Consider the following 21,074-nt stretch of genomic DNA (forward strand, 5'->3'; position numbering starts at 1 on the left):
AGAGTCCTCGGTTTCTCCGCCTTCAATTTAATTTATCACGCCACAGCGTCTCTGTGTGTTCAGAGATTATTGATGAAGGTCAAACTGACTTAGGACGCGGTACACATTGGTAATGACTTATCAAACAGCTCAAACTGGTTTTATGGACATAACCCTTTCTTTATTGCTATAGTAAGTAAGTAAGTAAGTAAGTAAATTGTATGTATATAGCGCTTTTCCAGACCAGGGTCACAAAGATAACCTTATCAACAGACAGCATTACCCATGAACTGCAGGTGATGTTGCTGAATGCTCTGATTCAACGTCCAAGTTTTTTTCATGAGATCTTCAAGTAAAGATATTGCTCCTATACATTTATTCATCTTACTTTCATTGTTAAGTGAAGTGTTCTGGTTGATTTATCCACCACAAACTGAAGTGCTACAATTTGCTGTGCAAACTGTCAAATCATTGAAATGAGAGACTTTGGAGTGCCTCAGGGCACTGTTCTGTTTCATTGTTTATTTGACTGATTCCTTGCAACACTGGATTCTTCAAAAATAATTCAGATGACTTGTCATTTTCTGTTGACGGTAGAATACAATATATGTTGTACCAAGATCAAACAATAGTAATCCCACAACCACACCAAATAGGGTTGCAGTTCATCCATATAGCACCTCACTAAAAACGTGTTTTTTTTTTGTCCGAAGAATGATGACAATGCACACGTCATTACATAACTTAATCACATTATTTATCTTAAACCTGGTGATGTGGGAAACTTTGATTGAACTCTTGTCGTTAAAAAATTAAACCAACTGGCCATTTTCTTTGTCACCTGGTCCGGTCATTGGGTCGGAACACAAAAACTCTTCTTTGGTATAATTATTCATAATATGTAGTTTTTTTGATGAGTAAAATAGTGAAACTGTAGCCAGGAAGGGCAACTTTAATGTCCTTTTGAGATGTTGTGGAAGAAAATAAAAAAAAAAAGAGCCCAGTGGAAAAATCTGCCCAGAAAAGACCATCTGGTCCAATCAGAGCAGAGAGATCCCCAACTGTGCTCTGGCTCTGGAGTCTAAAGAGACCATCTTTGCTCAGTCAGAATTTGAGAACACAAACTCCACCTGTTCTGTTCAAAAAAGCTGACCACAGACAAAAAGAAGAGCAGATGGACAACGTGTGAGTTCAATTCGGGTGACGTCCCACCAGTAAGAAAGCGACCTTGCGCTTGTGACCCATGTCATGTGTGATTAGTTTTGATGCTTTTAACTACCTGAAATACTGTGTTCTGCAGTTCAGTTGTCGTGTGGAGCCTAAAAAAAGGTTGACTTTGAATTAAAGTCCGGATACGCTGCTATTTTTGTCCTCAGAATGGGGCTAAAGAAGGAAAGTGAGAGGAAAACAAAGCACCACCTTCACGGAGCAGATGAGTCTCTCAGCGTGAGAGTTGTCCCACTTTGTCTATTTTCATCTCCGTGTTTTTGTCTTTTCTGTTTCATTTCCCTCCTTCTCTCCATCCTCTGCTTCAAGTTAATAATTTAAATCATAGCCTTGTTACCAGCTGTTCATGGTGAAATATTTATTTGACATAATTCTCGAATGAAACATTAGCAGGGGCTAATATATTATACCATATATATATTCATCTCAACGGTTATATTTCTTGAACTTTACATGGTATGCACAACAACCCACTCACCCACTTGACCTCACATATGACCAAATATTATTTAAAATCTGTTTAGTTTGAATAAAAGCAGTTTTACAGACAAAACATAATTAACTATTAACAATAAACATTTAGAGACTGTTATTGCCAAGCTAAGTTTACCATGTCTAAATACCATAAGGAACAATTAAATCTTGAATTTTGCGGAAGACCTTGGCCCCAGTAGAGGTTTGAAAGGCATAATCTTTTTTTGCTCAAAGAACAATGACCTTGTAATTTTCAAAATAAGTAAGAAAATGGGCTAGTAGTACTAGTAAACTTTCGATAATAAGTCATGATTTTTGTGTACATTTTTTTTTTTTCATTTTTTTTTTAAACCTATAGGATTGTGTTTTGCACAAAATTTGCTGTTTGGCCTGTCTTTTGAGCAATACTACCCGTAATAGGTGCAGGGAATTGCACCTGTAATTCTCCTGATGCAAGCAGCCATAGTGGCACCTTTACTCACCCAGACGTGCTGGATATGAACACACAACACTAAGCCTTCATCCTCTTCTCCATTCAATGTCCAGGGATAATGATTTGAGAGAATCAGTTATTTGGGATTACGTCCACTTGAAACCACTTCTGTGCTCTATCCCCGCTTACGGGATCCTTGGCGCCTCAGTCTGGCTTTGACCTAATTCGCACAGAAGTCCTAGTCTCAGCATGGCACAGCTCAGAGACACAGTTCCTGGAATTCAACCCCACACACTGACTACAACCCTGACTGTCTGGTCATCGGCTGTCACAACAAATTAAGATTTTTTTTTTTGTCCACTGCATTTATTACAGTGTTAAATAGAAAAATTGTAGCAGAATAGAATTACAAAAATTACAGAGGATCAGATGGTGTTAGTGATTCACACCTGATGTCCAAATCTGAAATGTTTTCCCACTTTCTGGTTTACAGATGGACAAGTTTGTGTGTGAAGCCAGCAATAGACACGTGGGAGGAATTTTGCTAGTGACACCAAACAGTACTTCTATGTTCATGTGCCATCTTGATCACTGGGTTAAATACCAGGTGTTTTCCTGGCTTTGCTTCCTGCACTTGTTTTCCATAACTTTTGATTATTTAATTAAAAGAATATTGAAAATCTATTTCTTTTAATATATTTTAATATGAACACATTTTTCAAGAATAATATGTACTTGAAACGTTTAATGTGTTATTTTTGCCTTTTTCTATCTCTGCCAGTGAAGGAAAAGAAATTAAAGCTTTTTTAGGCTTTAGTTTAAAGTGCAACTAATGTTTTCAACTGTTGAAGTCTTCCTCTGCAGTCAGTCTCTCACCATGACCATGTTGTGAATTTATTACTTTATAAAGTTCTCCCCGTCTGAAATCTCAGCAAACGAAAGGTTACAAGAGCGGAGTCCATTATGACGTAATAATGTTCTTCTCTCCTCCTCAAGCCAGCTGTAACCACGCCCCGCCTTGTTTATACAACTAGTCCCTTGAAGGTGGAGACTACCAGGATTGATGATAATGCGTGACAAACCTTGATGCTTGACCAATCACAGCAGAGTGGGTGTGGTTATGATACACAAGATTGAATCTCTAGTAAATAAAGGGGTTTCAGTGGGCGGGGCTTAGGCACATTTTTAAATATTTCAATGAATAGAGAATTTTTTACAATTTTCTGGTGAATTTTGCCCTATAATAACTTACTTTTTATTTTATTGTTTTTACCGCCGATAGTGTTTTTTTTATATGAAACATGGAGCTCTGAGTCTTTGTCATCTTCATCATCTAACTTGTTCATCTTAAATAAATCTATATATCAGGAATAGTACAACTATGTTTCAATATTTCAATATTTGACACATTAGCAAGTCGGTTCCTTCATTATATTGTCATTTTCAATACAAATAAGTAACATAAAACCATAATACTCTTGATTAACAAACAAACAATCCAGCCGCCACTTGTAAAAAGATGAACAGAAACGTATTAATCCACAGGCGTGAAAATGAAATGGAGAGAAAACTGCTTCACACTTTCCAAATCAATTCTTGGCAACCCTGATAATTGGAGCAGTAAGTGAGGGAAGTGGACTGGGTCACTGCTCGGGAAGACTAGCGCCGACTGACGGGGTCAATCCATCCACATTAATGATTTCGGATGAATACGCTTCCCTCTTCTTAACCCTTCACTTCCTCTACGGCTAAAAGCTTCCCTTCAACGCTGAACCCATGCTTTTCAGAACTAAACATGCAAACTATTTACAATGAGAATGTTAAGCATATTTGTTTTTTAAGTACTTTCCATTTGCTTAAGACTGGTAAGGCAGCATTACTTCATTTAAAGAGTTTTCTTCAGGCTGAGGGAAATACCACGAGACCATAAAAAACAATAAAGATCCCAGAAATGAACAGCACACCTAAGTGCTAATAATAATATTGTAATCCTTTCAGAGCTGGAAATTCATCAATAAAGTACTCAATACACATTTTCCACTGTTCTGTTGCTCTACTGAACCATTACTGACACTGAGTGATTCATACTTGAAATTAGGTCCTGAGAGAATGAGTGAGAGAATGAGTGAAAGGGGGAAAAGGAAAAGAGGACTCTTACAGCTACAAGATGAATATACACACAATTAAGAATAATGGTGCTGGCAGTTTTGCCCGAGACACTGAGTACTCTCTCAGAGAAAGAGTGACTGACAAGAGTGAGACGGATTAATGTGAGTCACTGTAATGAAAAAGGAAGGCAAGAGAGCATTTGTGTTGATTGCAGTGGAATTGCTGTCCCATGCGTCCATTATTAATCTCCATCTGTTTCCATTACATAAACATGTGGAAGCAGCCAAAGTTGGAGACACAAACAAGACGGAAACATTGATGCAGAACAGAAATCTTTTGAAATCACGTTTACGCTTGTGACCCAGACGAGACCTGAAGAACCTTTAACCCAATTTCCTCCTTCCATTTTTTCCCTGGTTGTCCAGCCATCTTAATCACCAGGTTTCTAGGTCCAGCACTCCCCTCCTCTCTGTGTGTTCAAACCATCTGACAACAACTGACTTCTCCACAGCTTTTCCTCTAAAATACTAGTTTCTTATCTTGTACTCTTTTCATCTTCATCATAATAAATGTTAAACAATCTTAACCTCGAAGCAGATCACTTTGATCATAATGGTTCATCCCTTCTCTACACTGTATCAAAGGCAAACACATTATTTTTATTCGATGACACACATTTCTTTATTTGGTTCAAAGATCACAACTATGGTCCTCAATGACCTTTGCGACTCTGTATGGGTGTTTTTTTTGTTGACAACTTCCTCTTAAGAACGACCTTAGCGTTGCTTTTCAGGTTTTACACAACAGGTTACGACACTACTCAAGTAATGAGGAAGTGATGTAACAGATTTGCTATTCTTCTTTTAGATTTTGAAAATACATTTGTGACCATTTCTACTATACGTTTCTGTATCATCATATCATTTCCTATTGCTATATAAGAAAACATCTTTGCCAAAAGAAAAAAAACGAAAGCTTGAATTGTAACCTTCTGCTCCTGCATTCCTGTATAAACTCCAATGGAAGCTTGAATGGCTGTTTGACTTATGCATTCCATTTGCTGTCACTGGTGGAAACTGAAACTAAGCTAAGGGAGGGTAACATCCTAACCAATATGATCAAGTTTCTAAAAACAAAAAACACTTTTCTTTTTTACATGTTACTGAAAGTAATTTCTTTGCTTGCTTTCGATTCTGCTCTCACTCTAATCCAGCAGCCAGATGTCATCCCAGGATGGGATTAGAAGCAATTATTGGTAATGCAAAACGACCTTTTGACCGACTAACCCTTACTGGTTAATAACACTTAAATGAACCCGACTCTTGAAAGTATGAAGCTGCTAAAACCCTTTACGTGGAAAAGCGTATTTCAGAATGAAAGTTCAGTTTTTTGTCACCGTCTGTTCGCGATCACCAAAAAGTATCACACACAAATGATTCTGTTATGCTGCTGCTGATAACTGAATTTAATCCCAAAGGATGACAAATGATATCTTATCTTACCTCCCATCTCCCCAGAAAATAGACAAACTTGTCAAACTTGCCGGATTAAGAGCAACATGCAATCTAAGTAAACTATCACGGAAACAAGGTGAATTATTTGCTGGTATCGGATCAGGAATGGTGTCGCCATGACAACAAAGACAAGCTACTAAACGCAAGAAAAGCTCCAACCTGCAACCTGCAGCTCCTCGCTTCAGCTTTTTGAAGTGAGAGAATTGTATTATTTTACATTTGTTTTCTTCCAGTGATACAAGATGAAGGGAGCAAGAAAGGATATAAGAGCAGGTTAGGTTGATCGAGGAGAGGGATGTAAGAACGAGAGAAAAAATTGAAGGACTTCAGGGACCCGATAAATGAACAGTATGAGAAAGAGTGATAGAGGTGAGATGGGGAAGTGTTGAAGGATGAGAGGATGCCATGACAAATGGAGCTGCTGCTGATATGGTGATAGACAGAGTGACAGACACAGGCAGGGAGGAGCCACTGTCGAACATTATGTTTGCTGATAACACTTCCAAGGAACTCAGATGGGTTGGACACATGGTAGGAAGAGACAAGAGACATGTTTTTTTTAGTTTTATTTATATTTTACCAAGATGTATCGCAGAGGTTTCTTGAGTGTTAACAGTAAATAACATAATGGATTATTTTCTTCTTATTATTAAGACTCTTGGAAATGGAACTACTGGGTAAAGAAGTGAAAGAACGAGGTTCATGTGTTTAGGACATGAAGAGATAGAGGCTGGGGAGGATGCACAAGATAGGTAAAGGTCGAGCATGACTCTCTGCAACCTTTAATAGAAATTGCAAAGATAAAATTAAAACGGAGGAGTTCTTGTTGAGACCTAGGGACCCAAACCTTTGTACTAAGATTGTATTAACATACGGTCCCTCTTCCTGATGCCCTTTGCGTCTCACTTAGTTTAGCACATTCAACCTGATACTTATATTTAACCTGCAATAATTGCACACATTGACTATTGGTTTTTATATTCTATTTTTCTTAGTTTGCTTCCAATTCTGTTTCCAATTTTTCTACCTAACAGGAGGTGGGTTTGCATGACTGAGCTGATGAGTGGAGGTCTCTCCCCTTTCTTAAGCAGGAAGACATCACTAGTTGGTTGCATCTTCAGGTTTGGCTCCAATCTGTTCGAAGTTTGCTTCTAACCCACATTAATAACCAGGACGGCCCGGGGAACCTCAGCAGCTGTGGTCCAACAAATATGTTGGATGTGTGAAAAAAATGTTTAAAAGCATCACCATCAAGCATACCCGCACCATAAACACAAACTCTAATGATAACTAACCTCTACAAGTAATTCAGGGATTGTTTGCTTTATTTATTTTGCATGCACTGTAGTGACATGAGTACCATCACAGAAAGAAAGATCTGTGATTTAAACATGTGGATTTTGCATTATTTTCTCTGTTCTTGTGTAGTTTTGTTACTGTGTTCCTGCCTCAGTCCAATCCATACAGAGGTTATGTGTTCATAAAGTGCCACACTCTGGGTTTTTTCATTAATGGCTTTGAACCAGAGTTTATCCAAAAACAGCTAATGACTTAAAAGCATCGTCCTTATGGACAATGGATTGGACCCGCACAAACATCGGGTAGCTGGAATTTAACTGAGGTCAATCTCCCAGGGCGTGGAACTGGAAACCACTTTAGAAAAGTACCAACATTTTGAAAGAAATTGCTAAGTAGTCAAGCACTGAGCATACAAATACAAAACCATTAAAATGAAATGTTTCAAGAATTGTGTTTTTTTGTTGTGGAAAAGCTGAGTTACTGAGTTATCGCTAAATGTTACCAATATCAAATGAACAATAACAAGGTTTGACACTTTGCATTTTAGTATTATATATTTTAGTTTTTTAATTGTATTATAACACAAGTGTATTTGTTTTTGCCATTTCTGAATGGAGCCTGTTTTTTGAGCAGCAGTGTCGAGAGGCCAAGTTTAAAACTAAACCTACAGAACCTTCTTGAACATATAGAACTATAGAACATCACAAAACATAAATTAATTTTTTTCCGAAAAACTCAAACAAACAATGGCCAGAAAGAAAAACAACCTTCATATTGACACAAATACATGGTAAATCTGTTAATAAAACCACATATGGTCTGAGACAATGGTTTTCATTCTGAAAGAGCATCCTGTCCATGTTTGAAAAGGAGATCCTGCCATTTGAAAGCATGTGGGATGGACAGATGGATTGGTAAACCGTCTTCTGTCATTGGGACTGAAGAGCTGAGCCAAAAGATTAGCTCTTTATTTACTCTCACCTGTGGTCATGACACAAGTTGTCAAACCAGTGGAGGTTTGCATTAAAAAGTCGTAGAACTGTACGACATTTTTATGGTACAATGATTTTCATCCTAATATTATAATAAAGAACTTTGAAATATGATGTAAGATGACTTCATATCAGATTCTATAAATAGTCACGGGTAAATGGAGAGTCTCAGGTGAAACTTGCTTGTACAGTCAGTAGCTGCACCTTTAAATCAACATCTTTATATTTGTTCTTCTTAACAGACTCATTTTATGTAACAGCTTGTTTTGATTAATGTTAAGGAGACTGAAGGAGGTTACTCACACGATACTACCAATGTTTAAAATCAGGTGTGTGTTGATACACCAACATCATCTGTATCCAAGGGTACTAGGATTAGACGAGTGACAGTTACATATGTTCCCCGAAACTTGAGTCACGTTTACAGTCTCCTCGTCCATGTCGGGCCTGATGCACACATAGCGACCCTTTGGTAGAGTATTAATAGCAAATCAAAAAACGTTGTTTCCATAGTGACTATTGGAGTTCATTATGGAAAGTATCTCCTGTTGTTACCAAGACAACAATCCAGCGATGGCAAACGAATGTGGTGCACAGCTGGGTGATGCACTGATCTTTCTACAAACAAGCTCCACGCCAGACCGGGGCAGGTGGAAGGACTGGAAGAATGACAATGAGGAGCTTGAAAGCAATGGAAACCTCTTTCAATGTATCCACCGGCCGCTCTTAAAACACACTTTATGATCACAATTACAGTCCACTACAAAGGCCACACTGTGTGTGTTGTTGCTTTTAACTTCTGTTTCCCCTTTTTATGTTCTGCATTATGATGAATTTCCTTTTAGAAATGTTGCATCAGATCTGGTAACATCCGCTTGACTTTTTTTTAGCACTTCATAGGGTTGTCTTCATCTATGTACTTGCTTGAGTTAAAATAAAGAGATCAAACACAAACATAAGGGCAAATCGATTCCACTCTTTAATGAGGACAATAAATGAATACGGCAGTGAATTCCGCAGGTTATCTCAAGTTATATGACGGAGTTGAAATCCGAATGAGCTCAAACAACATGACTAATTGTTCTAATATTGGTACTGCATGGAGCTACAATCTATCATGTGTGTCCATCCCAGCCTAAGTAAAGAAAGCCTTAATTCCTCCTTCAACAACAATCTACTGCGGCTCCTCTGGGAGAATACTTACCCTTGACTGACACAAATAGCGGTTGTTTTTACTCTAGTCGTTTTACACTAGTTCCGCGCTTCTAAATTAGTATTGGGTTCTATATTATATGCGTCACGTCATGGAACACATGTTTATATGGTCGTTCAGGCAGGATTAATTGAATAAAGTTAAAATGCGTCCAGTGAATTTACAAATAAAACAGCAAAGACCAGATTCCCTTAATAATTCAAATCTGCTCATGAAGTTGGTCAAAAAAAGTCAATGAAGTCAGAAGTAGGGCTGAGCGATTTGATCGATTTAAATGGACATTGCGATATAATGGAGTGTAATTATTTTTAATCGCAGAGACGGAAATTCGAAACAAAAAAAAACAATCACGCTGACTCTACACTAAGTGGCGGTATGTCATTTGAACATCAAGGTTTCAACCCACCAACAGAAGGAAAAGAAGCTGTATGCAATATTAGTTTAAGTTTTAATTAGGAACTGTTTAATGTTCTACAAACACATGCACATTGCACTTCTCAACTGTCTTTTCAGTCCATTTAAAAGTATTAAAAAAAACCTGTACCAGTTGTTTGACTTGAAACAACCCATCACTCAGAGTGCATTATATAACTGGAGCCATGAAACCCAAACAAACCAACCTGTACATAATTAGAGCAATAAACTATAATCCTTCATATTATACTACAATAAATCCTATTTATTAGCTGAGAAAGTTCAAGCCAGTTCACCAGTCAGGAGGGTTACCGTTCTTTAACCAAAAAAAAGAGAATGACTACAATATACAAGACCTTTGCTCCAATAAAAATGAGTTTCAGTCGTTACACAAGTGAATCCTGTACTAACAAGGATGTGCCTGTGTGGAAAAGGAGTCTCTGACAAAACACCTTAGGTAAACATCCTGTCCTGTGACACCTGGCACAACAAACATTGACTCCAGGGTTTTTATGTTGCATTTCGCATCGATCCCTCAGAGAGAAATATATTATTCAGATGGAGTGCAAACTGGAGCCAGGTTAGCTTCTCCTAATACGGAAAAGTTTTTTTTTATATTTCAGGCTGGAAAACAGCAGTGTTTGAACAGGATCAACAAGTGATGCACGACAGGGACATGTTCTTTAGTTGAGGAAGACAAATATGTTTTCGTTATGTCATCGTTACGTTCGCACTCTTTTCTGGAAATATGTGACGTGGGCTAATGTCTTAGAGCTTTTGCCTGATAAAAGTAAAGGTTCAGATAACAAGCGAAGAAAACTAGAATGAATGTCAGGAAGCAACATTTCCATGTTTGTATCTCTGATATTCCAAAGGACTTTCAGAAGCAGTCACTGCTGTTACTTTGCTTTTCTGTGACAACATCGTACATGACACCATCATTACATATTGACACAAATACATGGCAAATAAAGCATTTTCGAGACCATAGTTGATCCGAGGCCTGGAGTCCCATCAGCAAAGAGTTCTTACTATCGAGCTGCTCTGCTTGTTAGCTGAACACGTTTTTAAAGTGTACAAATCATTTTGGAAAGAAGACATTTTGTATCTTTGGATTAGTTTGTTTAAACAATGACTCGGGGGGCTTAGAGTGAAATAAACAGTTAGTGCTTCAGAAACATTATGAAAGCACTGGACAAGGAATAATTAATCTTCTTCACTCTACACTTCTTCACGCAAATAATTAAAAATTAAAAATAAATCCAGATTGTATTTGTGTCTGTATATTAAAATTGTTGCTACTGTGTTGCACACATATTAATTACCTATAATCTTTATTCTTTATTGTAAGAAATTATAATTTAAAGGTCAATTTTACCTAAATTGTCAGTATGAATGGACTTAATAAAACAAACTATGTAAAAATGTTTTTAATTCCCCACTCTGGGAGTAATCTCTGAATGTGTCCAAAACTCTCCTCATATCTTCAGTTATTGAGGTTACGTAAGAGGCAATTGAAAATACATGTTAGAAAGAGATAATGCATTGAACCACAGGGCTCTAATTTTGTGGATATTATTAAGTTCAGGCGGACACATAAGCAGGCTTAAGAGACGCTGAGGGTGAATTTCACTTCGTCGACTGACAAGCATGCAATCATAGAAGTGGGCAAGACTGCATCATCCTTCCCAAGTTCCCAGACATAAATAACACACATATATGAAAAAGGAACATGATGTCGTAAGAGGTTTAAGAGTATTTTCTTTGCTACTGAGAAAAGCTCAGAAACGTATAAATTGGTAGTCCCAAAATAAGAATAATTTTTCGTGAACAAATTAAGAGTTATTTTTGAATCATGTCATTCCAAATCTATGTTTAATAGCATTATATAAACGTTTGGTCTAATAGTTCTGTAATTTAAGTTAAAAACCTTAAGAAAGTATCTTTCTTGAGGTGTTGACTGTTATACTTTAATGCTACCATCGTTTATGGTTGTTAATCCAACACTTTTATTAAACATTTAAAGTTATTGAGCAACTCATTTTATTTGTAAATTACTTTTCATTCAAAAAAAGTGGTCACATTATCTTGCACTATAAAACAACACATACGCTTAATATGAAAAAAAAGTGTCATTACCGATTGGCTTAAAATAAAACACGTTAGAATCCAATTTATTTAAATACAGCAAGCTAATATTGCGGATATTGTTATTTAGCTCGTTTTTTTTTTTAACCATGGTTGCCTTTTCAGCTGTTATAGTTTTTCATAATGTGCCACTGAGTCAAGCAAAGGTTTTAACGGCCACTATAGTGAATAGTTTAGTTTTTAGGACAAATTAACAAAAAGTAACAAGGAAAATTCAAACAGAAAATTCAAATAACAACAATATAATGACATAAAAATAAGCAAAAACTGCTATTTTATTGTATATTATTTTATTTTAAAGACATTCTTAAAAAAAACACTGGAACTGTGTAGATGTGAAAAAAAGCACTGAATGCTTTTCAATTTCCGGAACACCACTGCTTTAACAAAGAAGTTACACTTACGTTCCCAAGACATCTTTGAAGTCGTACTTTTCTTTCACGTCCGTCGTCTTCTTTTTCCAAGCGGGGCAGTCTTCACCTAGCGGCATCTTTTTGTTGGATCGGTCAGGAACAAAACTGGGGAGGAAGAAGAGGGATTATGAGGATGTTAACAAAGAAACAAGGAACTCTATCTCAAACTGTTACACCACTGACTTTCAAAATAAAGGTCTCCTTATATTGTCTTTTGGCTTGACGATCTAATGAGGTGACAAAAAAGGTCTTTCCTTTCACAATATTGAGTGTAGATCCTCCTGAGATCGACTTCTCTTGCTGTAGTTTATTGGCTCTAAAGTCCACCTCTTGTCACGGAAAAAAAATAAGTCATTCCACGAGAACCTTACAGCTTAAGATTGGAATTTATGACGGTTCAAAGTCACGGTGAGAATTCAGTAGGTCATGGGTAATAAATTAATAAAAAGAGAAGAAGTGATTCATGTTAATTACGCAGTTATTTATTGGTTGTGCTTTACTTTTACTGCATGTAGATAAAAGGAGGAACACCTGGGAAAGTTATTTTGGTGCCACATATAGATCATACAATGAAACTGTAGCACAAAAGTGTACATTTTATAGTTACGCAAAAAACTTTCCCATATCTGGAAAGTACCATGTAGAATAAGCACAAACTAGAAAGCACACAACTCTGATATCACCACAACCCCTGCATAAGTCCAAGCACACCCTTTTAACAACTATAATGTTTTAAAGGTTGTTAAAATTACTTCTACTGTTATCTTAAGTGAAGATGATTCCAAACTGAATGCCATAATTACTAGCTTAGTTAGTAAGCTAGTAGCCATTCTGAGGTGAAATGTACAACTACTTTTTATCTTTGTACAGTTTGAATTTTAGAATAATTTTTTTTTAAGTCTACAATTAAAAAACAAACCTTGATTTTCCTTTATCAAACTTGAAAAATTTACATTTTTCTCATTTAGTCAGTTACTGGGCAGTAAATATAAACCCATGTAAATGAAGTTGCTTAGTATCACAATTCTCTCCACAAGAAACAGCCAAAGATGGTTGTCGGCCGTTGGTTAGATGTTGTAATTATCGAATAAAATTACTTTTTTCTTTGTATGTGCAACAAGATAAACCTAAATAAACGTTGAATAAATGAAATTTATTAAAGCAGCTCTTTAAAGTCGAGCGTGGAAAGTGGTAGTGTTTAGCCCGATGGGAGACCACAATTCCCATGAGCACTCGCTAAACGTCGCAAAAGTTATACCGATGAGGTAATGAGTCTGATTGTGGATAATGAAATATGATATGACGGCTTTGTAAATAACATAACTTTAACTTTGTTTTTAGTCTCCCCTCACTACAACCAGCGCAATATGTAGTATGTTCACACCATCCCCAAGAACTTTTACAGTGAAAATAAAAATCACACAAGTCACGGTATACGAGTCATTCAACTAGTTTTATGTTCATGTGTCATTACAAGTTATTTTAGTACAAAAATATCAAGGTACCCAAAACTACCCAGAGCTGCTTTAAGATGGACTGCGAAGCTACAAGTTTTCTTAATAATCTGCGCAGATTTTCATCCAGGAGTAATTGGTACATCATTATATTTTAACACTAGCATCGAAGTTGCACCAAAGTATTCATGTATTTGTCTTGAAAGTGTGAAGAATATTACAGCTTAAATATAGACCGTGTTAAATTACATTTCATTTGAAAAGGAGGGACAACATTGTTTATTACAATGTTTTGAAATGACTTGCATTACATTTGATATTGATCTTCAATCATGACAATAATGGGAATTAAATGTAGAGGATTTTGAAGCTAACAAGCTGAGATAAAGTCCATGAAGGCGACGAAGAGAGTGCAGACCAGGAGAAGTCGGAGGCGAAATGTTGTATCTAATGTACTTTTAAAGGATAACCAAAACAAAGGTACTGACTAGTTAGTAATAACAAATATTAGGTAAACAATGTAAGATAGATTTAACAGTTATGTGATGAAGACATTATATTCTTATTTAGAATTAGTGACTAGAAGTGACTAGACAACATCATGATTTGAAAGAAGTAGCAAAGCATTAATGAACGTAAACATTTCAACTCTTTGTAGGTTTTTTCCCCGACACAATGTTTAATAACTCAAATATCCAAAAGCGTTCTAAAGCTCTCTTGTGGTTCCAAGATTGAGTTCTCTTCCCGTCTAATCGCTTCTGAAATTCAGTTAGAAGTCCAGCACAGTCATGGTTTCCCCTCATGCAGCATTGATGTCATTTTCCATTTATTCAATTTGGGGATGGCGTGATCCAAGAACTATATGTACAGAGGTCAGCAATGATAGCCACGTTCATATAGTCATTCATTTTAGAATATTTAAGTATCAAATCCTTTTTTACAGAATCTCAGATTGGTTCATGTTTCTTTGAGTGTAACTCTAAATTAGTGTTAATGTGAAATGTCAAATTATCTAATTTATAAACACATTTTACTATGATCATCCAACGTTAGTATTGAGTATTATTTGGATAGCTAATGTTTTGTTTCCATTAGTCTCTATGTTGCTCAGGAGCCGAGTTAAAAATGTTGCGTTGTGCGTGTTTTTCCGTGCTTTCTTAATTAGAAACTGGATTTTTCCATTTAAAGTTTTGGTCGCAGCTGCTCAACAACCAGGCAGGAATATAAATAAATACAGAACCTTGAGGCTAATGCGACTCTGCATCCTTCGTGCTGATGCGTTCAGAGAAGCAGCAACTATGACGGTCACAGTATTCTCCAGGATTGCTGAATCGCTCAAGTGACAATAAAAAACATCTCAATCAAAATATATATGTTACAACGTTTTTGCCAAAGTATCAGTCTGTCGTTTTTGCTTGCTAGATTGTGGAATCATGATGGGAGGACAGATCAATTGTATTTTCAATTTTATATAATTAAAATATACAATTAAAATATATTTTGTGAAACGTTCCCATCATCTAGGGAGGAGGCCCTAGTGCAGACCCAGGACGCGAGCGATGAGATGTCTCGATGTATGCAACTGGAAGATTTAATCGAGTATGTTTTTAAGGAGGAGTTTAACGGATTTGAATTCAAAGATATTCTTTATTTTATTGACATGATTTAATATAGCATTAATAAATCATATCTAATACATAACATTATTATTATTTGATTTTTTTTCTTATTTCCATCATCTTTGTTAATGAATATATTTATATAAATATATATATATATATATATATATATATATATATATATATATATTCAACAGTTTTTATTCATAGGCTATGTAATATTAAATATTGGTATTATCTGGTGGCACTGGTATAAAAACATTTTTGTATTGAATTTAAAAGACTAAAAATGTAAATACAATTATGGAATAAGAAAAAATATTGAATTAAGAAAATGTAATTTTGAGTTATTGGAATTAGAATACCAAGCTATGTGTACAAAAAGGATTGGAAAATGTTTGGATTACATTTAATCATTTATTTTTTTTAATTCAATTGTAAAAAAAAATAATTCATTGAATAAATAAAGCAAATACTATAAGCATGTAATCATTATTTCCAATTTGGGTATAATTCAGTTTTAAGTTTCAACATTCAATATGAATCCATTCTGATGGTACTGATATACTTTTATATGCAACGAATCTGTATAATTTGTGTGACTAGAGACTCAGACAACAACTTTATCCAAAACATCATTATTCTAGATTTTGACCCACGACCCTCTCAGAATCAACGCTGAATCAAGATCCAGGAAAAACAGCATCAGCATCCTGACGTTTGCGCGGCACAAGTCCTGAGGAGCGAGAGTGTTCGCCCTGCGCTCGCGGTCCTCGTCAGCTAAACACACGACTATAACTCCAGACCTGCAGGACTAAAATAGCCGCGCTCATATCAGCATGCCTCTCCCTGCTTTTGTTCGCGCCGCCTGCACGCCTGCCACCTTCACTGTATAATGATGCAACGCTTGTGTTCAAGTGGGAACGACTGCTGCATGATTTAATCTCAATGTTAATTATTCTCTAATGAGAGCCCACCACCACTTTCCCCTCTGAAAGGCTGGAGTGGAGAGTGGTTCGGATCCAGACAGCCATTACCTCCCAGTTAATGGGACACAAATAAATCACACACGTGCACACACACATGTGCACACAGGTTGGAATACACTCTCTTCTGCCTCTCCCTCTCTACCATTACTAATGTCAGAAATCATCTTCATAGGTGTCGTCATGGAAACCTGTAGGAGCTGCTATGATATTCGAGAGTCCAAATTGCTTTACTGTCTAACAACAGGTGGCTGCTGAGATAGAGATGATCCAGTTATAATCCAAAACTTTTGACAGTTTGCAATAATAACCCTTCATTACCACAACAATTGTATTCAGCTCTCATCATGTAGACTTTATGGCTCAGAGTTCTTCAGAAAATCTGCTATTAGTGAGTCATTTTGTACTTTTTTTTTTAAAAGATAAATGATGTAGCAGTAAATTAATATTACTCTATATATACAAGCAGATATTTCTACTTTATAACATTTATTTACGAACTCTAGAATGACATGAATAAGCAAACAGATCATGAATCTAGTACATGATGAAGGTGTTACACATTAGAAGTGTAGAACTTATTCACACAAAAGAGAAATCATTTTTCAAAATCAATGATTGAAAAGTCTGTTACTACGATTGTTTAACATTTTAATCAGATTATAATATTCATGATGATTTCAAAAAGCTAATGTTATGGTCATCAACATGTAATGTTGGTCAATCAATTTTTTTTTTGTACACATTCTGGGCCATAACAAAATGACATTGCAGGATTTGGACCACAAAACAACAGAAGGTCAATGAATAATAAAGATATTTAAAGGTCACCCAAATTTTAAACTTATTTTCTACTCACCGTCATGTCGACTAAGGGTTGAGATTATTTTCAGAGTAATATGTACCTTTTCCGAGCTATAGGCAAAAATATATGTTCATTTTAATGTAGCGACTGTAGCTCAGTTGTCTTCTTTTTTAAATGAAGGCGAAAACAATAAGTATACAAGTCTATATTTTCAGCTTGTTATTAACGGAGGCTACTAGTTCTCAGTGTATATCTTTCTCACTGACACTTGCAATGAATTTGAATGAGGATACACTTGTATCCAGAGCTGAGAGACTGGTCGCTTCTGGTACAAACCAACCTAAAATACAGACTTGTTTAAGTTTTTCTGGTGAGTAGAAAATGAGTGAAGTTTGAATTTTGGGTGAACTATCACTTTAAGTAGTGAATGACGAAATCATTTGTTTTTAAAGAGTCACACTATACAGTGTTTAACAGGTCTGTGTGTCGAGGAGGCTACTCTAGAGTGTCGACACATAATGGAGTGAAACACTAGTCCTGAGTGCATCTTCAACTTGATACCTCGTGTGTGAATCGAGGATCCATTACAGAGTCTTTTTCACCTTTTCTTTTCCGTTTTGCTCACCAGAGCATGTCCAACAAATCTCTGTATCTTAGACTGGAGACTACTTTACACAGAATCTCGTCCCCTTCCTACTCTCTGCTCCAGGAGGTCCCACAGTGGCAGACTGTGTAGACACTGACTTCTCGTTTTGCGCCATTTTAAACTTTCATTTTGAAAGGCTCTCACCTTTTTGTCCCGTTACTTGAAGAGATTTTCCTCCAGGGCGAAAGAGTAATCAATCTAACCTATTGTAGATTAATAAATTTATATAATAATAATAATAATAAAGAAAATGTGCTGTTTTCTACTTTTCTGTGGCAAATCTAAAGAAAATGTATTATTGTCTGTATTTTTTCTCTTCATTTTGTTGCATAAATGAGAATAAACAATGTTTATACTTTGACTTTTTTTGTGAAAATGGGGGGGAAACTCTCCTGGACCGATAGTTTTTCTATTATTATATTCACCTGACAACACCATTTTATTTGGCAACCTTTTATTTTTTGACCCGGATACGTTTTCTCTACAATTTTTATGTAACTTTTAATTTTAATTATTTAATTCACTTTTGTTGCCGTGGCAGCCCTTAAGAAATGCTTTCTACTTTCTACTTTGTACTTCCAATTTGGGTATAATTCAGTATTAACATACTAAAAGTTTTTCAACAGTTTACTATTTAAAGTTTTACTTAGATGTCTTTTTTGAGGATTTTCTTTCTGTTTCAAATGTCATTTTGTTTTGTAAAAACCTCATTAACATTTATGTGACTGAGGCTATAATCTTTTATTACTATTGGACTTCTAAACCTCATCATCATCATCATTTTGCATTACTGATGTTTTTGAGGTTATTTTTTTACACCCTGAAGTCGTCTAAACAGCAACGTATCTTTCTGCCGCAATCTTTTAAAAAAACACACAATAATTTCCTGTGTGGTTAATTATTTTGTTCAGTGGCCTTTATTCTCTAAGTGACCTTTCAAAAGACATAATGTGCATTTTGTGAAATAAAAAAGAACAAGATAAAAAGACGGAAAGACAGAAAATAAGGAGAAGGGAACAGACACATGCAGGTGAAGTACGAATGTGAATGAACAGGAAAACAAATAGCCCTAAGAATGTCCACCACTGACATGACAGAGGTCGGAGGGTAAAGACAGAACTCAAGTGAGGCATTACAATGAGGAGTTACACAATATCATAACTGCATTCCCAAACAACCACGTAACATGCAGCATTCACCCCTGTTTAACGTGTACACAGAGAGAAGTAGTGTACTCACTGGTTTCCCATTCCTGTGATGAGCAGTGGACAGAAAGACACGCACACACAAACACATATATACAAACACATGACCACAGTTAAATGAGACAAATGGTGGCATCGTTAGACACTAACACACCGACACGTCTTCAGACACATGGACAGTCAAATTGGGACAGTTTGAGAGAGACAACATATCGACAGTAACAAGATGGTTTGTCTGTCAGTCAGCGCCAAATATTGATTCAGGCTCGCCTTTGTTGCATGACTTTACCGACTACTTGTGGCCCGAATCCAAACAAAAGGGAGACTGCAATGCCAAGAACAAACATGTCATCGCGGCACCATCACTGGGAGCCAAATTTAATGGTGTCAATCATTTTTTGCTGCCTTTTTAGACAACTGGAATTTTAAAGTCCAAATATTTGCACAAGATATGTGTTTCTTATTTCAAGATAAACAAAAGTTATTAAAAAAAATACAAACTGACTAAACAGGAAGTTAAATAAATAAATGAGAATTTAGTAGGGGAAAGTATGTGAGAAGTGAGAAGTACTTACTGATCTTACTGGTCACTGTTGTGATGAACAGATAATTGTGTATACAATTCTCGGTATAGCATTACAAATTTGTGTTTTGGAATCAATCTAGCGAGACGATTAGGACTGTATAACTTCGGCTCTTTGGTGGCACCGTGGAAAATTACTTGGTAGTATGAAAACATGCTTCCTCTTTCGGTAATAAGTTTGGGTATTACTTGAAAGATTTTGGGATTTTTAGAAAAAAGAAAACTGACAAGTGACCAAAGCAGTCAGATAGATTTGTCAATTGTTGGCAAGTGTTATTTCGTACTGGAGATTATTATTAGTTTCTGTAAGAAAACACATTGGAGTGTGAATTTATCAAAGCTAAGTACTATGTGTAATGTCATTTTCTTTTGGTTAAAATGTATCCCATTAAATTGGTATTGAAAAAAAGTATCAATCAGGAACTGATACCAAAGTGAAAGTATTGGTATCAGTTCACGTATCGGAAACTCGAGATTGATACTCATCCCTAGAGACTTTAGGAACAAGGAAATATCACTGTTTTTTTTAAAGAATCAAATTGCAGGAAAACTGTCATAGCATAGTAAACACAAAAAACTGTTACATGCTTAACATCAGTTTACTGACTTCAAAAAGAGGGATCTATATTTGTATATCACAAGAGAATAAATTCAACGGAATTCCAGTCAATATTTTCATGTTAATTTGAAATAATTAAGAAAATAGAAGGATGTGCTTTATCTCAATATGGTATCCTTACAAAAAGTATTGTGGTATTTAAGTGTATTAATATTTTCATACAACCCTATTCACTATTCCCGTGAAAGCCGTCGAAGTAAAGCCCAGTATTTCCTCTCGCAAGAAACTTCCGAGCCGGGTTGATTGACAGCTGTCATATTTGCAATGAAATATATATAGATATATAGAAAGGTGCTTCAAATGGCAAACATGTACTGTATATTCTATAAACCATTTGTTTCTGCCAAGTTTAAGTCACTAGCCAAAGCTTGTAACGGCGGGTGAGTGCGAGAAATTATTATTTTTGTCTTTTAGCTTAGCTCTATTTTATTCTTTTAGTGCACGAGAGATAAAAATAACCACATATAGATCCAGATTACAACTGGATTCGGCCTCAGATCCCCCCTCTGTATTTTACCATAAATCAATAGAGTTTATCAATAAAAAGCCGAGGGCAGAAACTCTGGTTCTGTGCTGACTAGAATGTTTTAGTTGTATTGAGAATTCTACTAACTATTGGACTTAATAGTCTGTATGTATTTCCTGGTAATGTTTCCATCTGTCAAGCCTGACATGTATGACAACATCTGTCTCGTGTCCATGGCGAGCAGATAAGCTTCTGTCAAAGTGATGAGACTGGAAATCCCACCATCTATGACAACTACATTGTCTGAAGCTTTTAAGCTCTAGTGATAAAAAAAAACAAAAACGTTTTCAATCCTGAATTCTTTTTGTATTTCAATTGATCCAAGAGTTTATATAAACTGAAGCTTCCGAACCATTTAGGTTGTTTTTTTTCTGTCACAACACAAACTAATATTGCTTTTAATATCGAGGATAATT

At 35.9% G+C, this 21,074-nt stretch overlaps 1 protein-coding gene across 2 annotated transcripts in view; it reads right to left on the minus strand.

Annotated features, from left to right (window-relative positions):
* camk1b (calcium/calmodulin-dependent protein kinase Ib) overlaps positions 1-21,074 on the minus strand; it is a 33,754-nt gene that overhangs the window by 12,537 nt on the left and 143 nt on the right. The window contains exons 1-2 of one of the 2 annotated variants that reach the window (XM_087800346.1): positions 18,965-19,068; positions 12,207-12,320 (exon numbers count right to left, since the gene is read on the minus strand). In XM_087800346.1, coding sequence (XP_087656472.1) covers positions 12,207-12,320; positions 18,965-19,035 — 185 coding nt within the window. In that variant the 5' untranslated portion in view covers positions 19,036-19,068. Of the gene's footprint in view, positions 1-12,206; positions 12,321-18,964; positions 19,069-21,074 lie in introns of those variants that run through there. The other variant, XM_087800347.1, reaches the window with a different exon arrangement.

The sequence above is a fragment of the Callionymus lyra genome, chromosome 10 (assembly GCF_982586985.1).
Source record: "Callionymus lyra chromosome 10, fCalLyr1.hap1.1, whole genome shotgun sequence".
Classification (NCBI taxonomy): Eukaryota; Metazoa; Chordata; class Actinopteri; order Syngnathiformes; family Callionymidae; genus Callionymus; species Callionymus lyra.